Source organism: Capricornis sumatraensis, chromosome 19 (genome assembly GCF_032405125.1).
Source record: "Capricornis sumatraensis isolate serow.1 chromosome 19, serow.2, whole genome shotgun sequence".
NCBI classification, from domain to species: Eukaryota; Metazoa; Chordata; class Mammalia; order Artiodactyla; family Bovidae; genus Capricornis; species Capricornis sumatraensis.
Genome location: NC_091087.1, coordinates 55,503,061 through 55,512,008, shown reverse-complemented (window position 1 = coordinate 55,512,008; position 8,948 = coordinate 55,503,061). Strand labels below are relative to the sequence as shown.

General features: G+C 46.1%; 1 protein-coding gene across 1 annotated transcript; it reads left to right on the top strand.

The window, feature by feature from the left end:
• The first annotated feature begins 1,125 nt into the window (after positions 1-1,125).
• CLEC14A (C-type lectin domain containing 14A) lies at positions 1,126-3,120 on the top strand. The gene has a single exon (XM_068991240.1). The coding sequence runs from the start codon at positions 1,145-1,147 to the stop codon at positions 2,615-2,617; it is 1,473 nt and encodes a 490-aa protein (XP_068847341.1). The 5' UTR covers positions 1,126-1,144; the 3' UTR covers positions 2,618-3,120.
• Positions 3,121-8,948: the final 5,828 nt, after the last annotated feature.

The following is an 8,948-nucleotide window of genomic DNA, read 5'->3' as shown; positions in this document are numbered from 1 at the left end:
ATCTATATATAACCTATAAGCTTGAAGAAGTTATGAATCAATATAGTGGCAAGGAACCTAACAGTTAAGATCAACACTTGTTATTTTTCATTTAGGCCTAGAAACACACTTCCTTTCCTGAATGAACTAATAAGCCCATTTCAAAGAGAAAGAAATGGAAGCGAAAAACAAAGTTTTAAGGTGAGCCTTGCCTGAAGAAACAGGCTTTCCCTTTTCAGATACCAGAAGGGAACTTCTTTGACCAGCAATTCAGTTCAGTTCAGTCTCTCAGTCGTATCCGACCCTTTGCGACCCTATGCGACCGACCCTATGGACTGCAGCATGGCAGGCTTCCCTGTCCTTCATTATCTCCCGGAATTTGCACAAACTCATGTCCCTGGAGTCGGTGATGCCATCCAACCATCTCATCCTCTGCCGCTCATCCTCTGACTAGCAATTCGCACTGCAATATCGGCTCCGACAGCACTGAAGCGGAGCCAAGGAGAGACCAGAGCTTTCATAGTGCTGCCCCTGGTGGCGAGAGGAGGTGCTTATATTTCGCACAAGATTCCCCCATCCCCACCCCACCCTCAACCCCGAGTCTCGGGATGACGGAGACGGAGCCGTCTAGAAATTGTCGTGAGGCCAACTCCGCGGCTCCGGACGCAGCACAATGGGCGGGCGTGGGCGCTCAGCGAGTTCCTCTTCTCCAGCCCTTCCTGCCAGTGTTCGCCAAAATGTTTGGGGGTTTGAGGCTGCGAAACTCCCTGAGCTGGGGGGAAAACGATAAACGCTTCTTCCCAGGGGCGATTTTCTTTTCTATTTCTCCGGCCCTCACCAGGGTGTTTGACCTTCGGGCAGACAGCGTTCCCCGTGCCCTGAAGCCAGCTGTGTTCCTGACCCCAGAATAAATCAGGGCTGCCCGCGGGGCCTCGCAGAGCTCCGGACACGTTTCCTGTCGAGGCCTAAGGGAAGCGGTTTGCCGCCGGGACCCTGGAGGGGAGGCTTGGCGGTCTAGGGCACGGGCGGGGGTGGGGTGGGGTGGGGGAGCGGAAAGCGGGGGGAGCCAGCGGTGGGAGGCGGTGCCCGCGCTCCCGGGACATCCCCACGCCCTCTGACGGTACAGACCCAAGCTGGGAGCAGCTGTGGGCGCTGGGCCTGCAAGATGAGGCCGGCGCTCGCCCTGTGCTTCCTCTGGCAGGCTTTCTGGCCCCGGCCCGGCCGTGGCGAGCACCCCACCGCCGACCGCGCCGGCTGCTTGGCCTCGGGGGCCTGCTACAGCCTGCACCACGCTACCTTCAAGCGGCAGGAGGCCCAGGAGGCCTGCAACCTGCGTCACGGGGCGCTCAGCACGGTGCGCGGGGGCACGGAGCTCCGCGCGGTGCTCGCGCTCCTGCGGGTGGGCCCGGGGCCGGGAGGGGGCTCCAAAGACCTTCTCTTCTGGGTGGCACTGGAGCGCCGGCGATCCGTCTGCACCCTGGAGAATGAGCCTTTGCGGGGTTTCTCCTGGTTGTCCCCCGACGTCGGCGGGTCGGAAAGCGACACGCTGCAGTGGGTGGAGGAGCCCCAACGCTCCTGCACCGTTCGGAGGTGCGCGGGACTCCTGGCCACCGGGGGAATCGAGCCCGCGGGCTGGAAGGAGATGCGATGCCACCAGCGCGCCGACGGCTACCTGTGCAAGTACCAGTTCCAGAGCGTGTGCCCCGCACCGCGCCCCGGGGCCGCTTTGAACTTGAGCTACCGCGCGCCGTTCCAGCTGCACAGCGCGGCGCTGGACTTCAGTCCCCCGGGGACGGAGGTGAGTGCGCTCTGCCCTGGGCAGCTCTCCATCACGGCCACCTGCACCGCGGACGAGGTTGGCGCGCGCTGGGAAGGGATACCCTCCGGGGCCGAGCTCTGTCCCTGTCCCGGGAGGTATCTACGGGCTGGCAAGTGCGCTGAGCTCCCTGATTGCCTAGACGACGTCGGAGGCTTTGCTTGCGAGTGTGCTGAGGGTTTCGTGCTGGGGAAAGACGGACGCTCCTGTGTAACCAATGGGGAAGGACAGCCGACCCCTGGAGGGACCCAGGGGCTCACCTGGCAGCCTCCAGCCACTGCAGCCAGCCTCGCGCCGAAGGGAACGTGGTCACCCAGTGTCCAGGAGAGGCCAGGAGAGATACCCAATGCCCCTGGACAAGGCAGTGCAACAGCGTCTTTTCCCGAGATACCTCGGTGGGGAGCACAGAGCACGCTATCTACCCTTCAGATGTCCCCTCAAACAGAGGTAAAGGCGGACGTGAACTCTTCAGGAACAGCCTTTCCCAAGGTTAATGCTACGTCTCCCTCGGACAGCCCCCAGTCTTTCGATTCTTCCACCGTGGTCTTCGTACTTGTGAGCATGGCTGTAGTAGTGTTGGTGATACTGACCGTGACAGTGCTGGGGCTTTTCAAACTCTGCTTCCACAGGAGCCCTTCCCCTCAACAAAGAAAGGGGCCTTTGGCCTCGCCAGGCACGGAGGGTGATGCTGAGGTGGCTCCTCTGAGCTCCAGCTCTGCACGTTGCACGGACGATGGGATGAAGGCCGGGGACTGTGGTCTGCGGGACAGAGTAGAGGGAGCCTCATTGACGGGGTCCTCTCTTGGCTCTGGTGACACATAGGGAAATGGGGGACAGTGAGCACTCCTTGTGAGTAGGTTTTCACGTTTAGTGAAAAGGGAAAAGAGGAACTTATTTGTGCGGCTGACAATTCCTACAGAAATTCTGCCCACTAAATTCCCTCTATTCCATACTGAGGAGCCGGATCTGAACTGAACACTCCTTCTATGAAGATGGAGGAAGTGGAAGGGCCTCAAGGTAGTAGAGGGAGGCCAGAATCCTACTGGGGAGAGCTATTTTCTTGTGTTTATTCTGGGGAATTTGAAGAGGTGGTTGAACTTTTTATGACATGGGAAGCGAATAAAGTGGTTTTTTTTTTTTTTTTAATCAAAATGGAAAGGAAACCTTCTGTTTACATTGTACTGGCTGGCTGGGAATCTATTGGTTTGAAATTCCCAGGCAAAAAAATAAAGTATTGTTGATAACCCAGGCTCAAATATCATTGGTTTCCCAGAGGAGTAAGACCAGCAGAGGGGCATGCTGAGAATACAAGAGTGCCTCCTGCTTTTACAGGAAGGAGAAAGTCCTTGTAATGAGGAGTAGATCTTTAAGAACTTTTTCCTTGGTTCTTTTATACTTTATTTTCAAAGTCATTGTTACTTGCGTACTTGCTATAAATCCAAACTGTAGCGTTGCGAGAGTGCTGGCTCTAGAAGCAAATTATAGTTGACCACCAATTCAAGTGTTTACTGAGTGTCCTTGCTTAAGGAAACACATGATTTGTGTTTCCCTCTTCCATTTTTTGTACTCCTCTGTGTAATACCTCCTCAACCAAATAGACCTTTCCCAAACATCAGGATGCTGATCCTCACTTCCAATTATGGCAATGTTAATTTTCAAGTAAAGTGTTACTGCTGAGTATTGATTTGAAATCTTCTGGGTACATTAAAACAAAAGTAAACTGGGTTTCCTCCACAGTTGCTAGGTTCTTGAGCACTGTTTAATCCATAGGAAAATTTGAATTCCATACCACTTCCTTCCCCCACATCATGAAAGTGTGTGCAGTGACCATACATGCCCATACTGGAATGATTACAGGTTAACAAGATTCTGCATGGGCAAAGGCACGTAGAATAGGCAAACAACTTCCCATAAAAATTAATAGTGTAAGAAATAAGTGGGAAATATAAATATCTATCATCTTGTTAGGACTTGGGATATTAGAAAATTGTCTAAACGGAGCATTCTTCTAAAAAACAATCAAGATGTAATGATAATCCCTATTTAGTGAGACTGAGACCATCCCCCAGAAAATATCCCACTTTTATTAATATGCTAGCACTTTAAAATGAAATATTTGGGGGTTGGTGCATGGATGGAGATAGAGTAGCAAGCTAAGTAGCCAGGAAGATTGGAAACAAGGAAGAAGTTTACACTATGATTGACACAAAATCATTGGGATGCTCTTGAGTATGTAAGTATTAGATATGTACATATACACATTATATGAAGTATTGTAACATTAAAGGGATAAAGTAATAGGTAATTTGCTTCATATACTAAATGTATGTTTAAACAGTTAAATTTAAGCAAAATCACAAATGAATTAGAATTAACAACTTTCAAGGAAATTTTATGTAAAATCATTTAAAAAGATAACTAAAATCAGGTAAGTAGATGGCTTACCCAATGTACCCAGCTTGTTTGAATGAATGTGTCTCAGTTCACCTCAGTTGTAGTATTTTATCTTTGCTCTTTCCCATAAAACCTCTCCACAGAGAAGGTAACTATTTGAATAGAATATTTGGTACTTTCTTTTGTAAGGTGAAAAATAGCCTATCTGTAAGGGAAAGGCTACCCACTCCAGTATTCTGGCCTTGAGAATTCCATGGACTATCTAACTGAACTGAATGTAAATCATCTGTAGCTAGTACTATCTGTATCTAGTACTATCTGTATCTAGAAGTATTTATATCTACCTCTGTGTATGTGTATACACATACTTTGTCTTAAAGTAGGTACTTGTACCATTGTTACAATACAAGAGAGTTTGCATCACTAATTTATTATGCACGTTGCCAATGGTGACATTACACATTTGGGGGTCCAAATGCCCTATGAAGAATAAATAGGTGTCAGCTCAATAACTTAACTGCTATTTCCTACTACTTCCCCATATAAGTAAATCAGGAAAGAATTACAGAACACTGTATGTTTTTACATTTGACTTCCTGACAAATAGCAATTGCAGACCAAGCTCCATATAATTTTGTTTGGTTTCTGGCTGTGACATTTTTCATAAAATTTCGAACCCATGGCAGAATCGAGCCAACCAAGCATGATCTGTTAAAAGCTCTGTTAGGTTAAGGTCAGTGTCCTTCCTCAGAATATTTCTCTACTATCACTTCATTATTTCTCCAACCTCTTTAGGTTGATTCCTTTCTTACTTAAAACCCTCTGCCCCTGCACTTACTTCACAGCTGTCTGTTCAGTCATTTTCTTAGAAGGAAAACTTGGAACCTGATTTACAGTCTTTTTCTCTGGCTAAGTCCTGCTAAGGAGAAGGCAATGGCACCCCTCTCTAGTACCCTTGCCTGGAAAATCCAATAGGTGGAGGAGGAGCCTGGTAGGCTACAGTCCCTGGGGTCGTGAAGAGTCAAACTCGACTGAGCAACTTCACTTTCAAGTTTCACTTTCTTGCATTGGAGAAGGAAATGGCAACCCACTCCAGTGTTCTTGCCTGGAGAATCCCAGGGACGAAGGAGCCTGGCGGGCTGCCATCTATGAGGTCGCACAGAGTCGGACACGACTGAAGCGACGCCGTAGTCTCTGAGTCCTTGTGTATGACTCTTCCAGTGCCTGTGTGTTCCAGTTCCTTGCTCTCCTCATTTCTAACAAGCTCCACTTTATTTCAGCCTCCACTCCAACAGCTGCACCTGAGCCTTTCAGATGATTTTGAAACTGCTCTACATCTGAAATCACAAATGCAGGCATTTGTGTGGGCATGCATGTGTTCAGAGACCTACTAGATTAGTCTTTAGAGATTGGGCTTTGAAATCTCTCTCTATAGATTTTAACCCTACTCAGGTAACTCTGATTTTAATCAAAGTTTGCAAACCACTCGATGCAATTGTGTGTACCTCAACACCAAAGTTTCATGTTCTCTTTTCTCCATTCCCACTATGTCTGGAGAATAGAGGGTGCTTGGAAGAAAAGTTATGACCACCCTAGATAGCATATTCAAAAGCAGAGACATTACTTTGCCAACTAAGGTCCGTCTAGTCAAGGCTATGATTTTTCCTGTGGTCATGTATGGATGTGAGAGTTGGACTGTGAAGAAGGCTGAGCGCTGAAGAATTGATGCTTTTGAACTGTGGTGTTGGAGAAGACTCTTGAGAGTCCCTTGGACTGCAAGGATATCCAACCAGTCCATTCTGAAGGAGATCAGCCCTGGGCTTTCTTTGGAAGGAATGATGCTAAAGCTGAAACTCCAGTACTTAGGCCACCTCATGAGAAGAGTTGACCCATTGGAAAAGACTCTGATGCTGGGAGGGATTGGGAGCAGGAGGAGAAGGGGACGACAGAGGATGAGAAGGCTGGATGGCATCACTGACTCGATGGACGTGAGTCTGAGTGAACTCCAGGAGTTGGTGATGGACAGGGAGGCCTGGCATGCTGCGATTCATGGGGTCACAAAGAGTCGGACAGGACTGAGCGACTGAACTGAACTGAGCTGACCTGTCAGGATGACCGCAGTCTGAATTTTGCTGATTTCATACTCATGATGCATTTTGACATTTTCTTCTGTCTCCTATATTTCCTGAAGATTGATACTTAGATTCAGAGGCTTGAACAGACTTATTTGTCATATCTTTGACAAGACTAAATGCAGTGGTGTTTTTCCTTAACAAGAGCATATAATGTCTGTTTTTTACTCTTAGCAGCCACTCATGCTTAAAGCTTAGATACATTAATTCATCAGGGTTACAAAATGGGGCTTATTTTTTTTTCATGAATCACCTAGGAACCTTTATAAGGAGACACTCTTTCATTTACTAGTTGGTTATCAAATTATACATGCCATATGTAAGAAAGTCAGAATAAATACTTATTTCTTTATGTTCATCAATTTTTAGGTAATTAATTTCCCTCTAATCGTCAAAAGATCAGTTATATTTTAACTGTTAAGATGAGTTTACAGTACTGAACATATTTGATGGGTTCCAATCAATTGCCATTCATATTTTTATTGAAACTCAAATTTTCCTATCTTTGGCCACTGAGAGCTTCCTAAGTTGACCCCTGAGTCCTTTTGACATGATTCTAGTGTCCTATGATGATTTCCTTGCCATCTGGTGTAACAAGACTTTCCAGGCTCATTATGTATATTTCCTGCCCCAGATCTGGAATTAGCCCTTTCTCCAGGAAGTCTTGGTGTCTCTTAATGAAAGATGATATTTCAAGACTGCAATCTGGACTCTGTAAGAATTTCACTGCTATAGAATTGGTCATTGTTTCTAGGCCTTTTCAGAAGAAAGATCTGTAAAAAAGTGTCATAATTCCTGAAATAAGATAGAATTCTACCAGCAAGATAAAGGAAAAAAAAAATATGTAGAAATGAAACAGAAGTATTCAGATAAGTTTCCCTAAGTGGGCGTTTGCTTTGGGTGCAGTGGGGCATGTGGTGATAGAAACTGGACAGACTGGAGGGTAATGAGCGTAAAGGGAAATGATACCTTACTTCCCAGGGCAAGTCCCAGGGGAACTGAAAACCTCTTAGAGAAACAGCAGTCAAACTTGGTGCTGATGTTGTAGAATAGCAGTGTCTAAGAGGGGTATCTAGATGGACAAACTCACAGAATGGTGTGAGAGAGAAGCTAAAGTTCTTTTGTCTGAGAGTGGTCCTATGGATCTTGTGAAACCTTAGGGTTGGAGTAATCATGACACTGAATAACCTGAATAGACCCAACACAAAAAAATTAACTGAAAGGGGAACTGGTACCTTACTGCCACAGATGTAGACAGCTGAAAACCACTGAAGACTATATGTCCCACTATCAACCAGGCTGGACAGATTTAGTGACCATAGGACTAATCATCTATCCTATAATGCCAGCATAATGTATATACTTCCTAGAACTCATCTTTTCCCCATGGATACTTGCAGAAATGAAAGGAAGAGAATCATAGAGTGACCAGTTAACCAGGAAGCACTAAGTAAAATCAGAAATACATGAATTGGCCTCTGTGTGGCAAGATTAAGTTTTCTGTCATCAAAGGAAATGATGCTTAAGAACTGAGTTCTGTTACTGAGAAATCAAATAAATTTCTATTCATACATATGTTTCATTAGCTTTTATCTTAGAAAGAAGTATACATGCTTTTAACTATGTAACTTAGAGGTACTGTTAACTGCCTCATAAAACTGTTATGAGAAAATGAATATAGAGACTTATTACAGTAACCTGGAGTAGAGTAGAGATAAGTCAAAAGTGTTAGTCACTCAGACATGTCCAACTCTTTGTGAACCCATGGACTGTAGCCCACCAGGCTCCTGTGTATATGGAATTCTCTAAGCAAGAATACTGGAGTGGGTTGCCATGCCCTCCTCCAGGGGATCTTCCTGACCCAGGGATCGAACCCACATCTCCTGCATTGAGGCAGATCCTGAGCCACAAAGGAAGTAGAGTAAGCACTCAAATGCCCTAGTGGCAGATTGAGGAAGGAAGCTATGAAATGCCCCCATCATGATATTTATAAAGGCTTCCCTGGTGGCTCAGTTGGTAAAGAATCCATCTGCAATACAGAAAGTTCTGCCTGCAATGCAGGAGACCTGAGTTTGAGCCCTGGGTCACGAAGATCCCCTGGAAAAGGAAATTGCAACCCACTCGTGTATTCTTACCTGGAGAATCCCATGGACAGAGAAGCCTGGTGGGCTACAGTCTATGGGGTCACAGGGTGAGACATGCCTTAGTCACTAAGCCACCACTATTCAGACAAGAGCTTTAGGAAGTCTTATTAGTGTCATTGGAAACTAGTGAATGTAACTCAAGAGTGCTGAGAATCAGAAAACAAGTCAACCATTCTCTTGAGTTTGTTTTCCTGTTGTTTTCGTAACAGTCATCAAGCTAGGCCTTGAAAACATACATGATGACAGGGTCTAGTGAGGCAATCTGCAATCGAATTGAATCTGTATTTTCTTCTACCAGTCAAGATTTTTGAATTGTGAGTAAATTAAATTTATGTTGGAGTTGTTCCTTGCTAAGAGGTAGTAACTGTAAGAGCGTACCAATTCCTTCAGTAGTGAGTATATCTCATAGTGCATCTTTATTTATACCCAGGACATTTTTGTGGCTATATTTGATTGATATGTGCTTCTTCTGATTCTTGCTAA

Excerpts from the sequence above, each read along its gene's own strand:
- CLEC14A (XM_068991240.1), top strand. The coding sequence starts at position 1,145 with ATGAGGCCGGCGCTCGCCCTGTGCTTCCTCTGGCAGGCTTTCTGGCCC.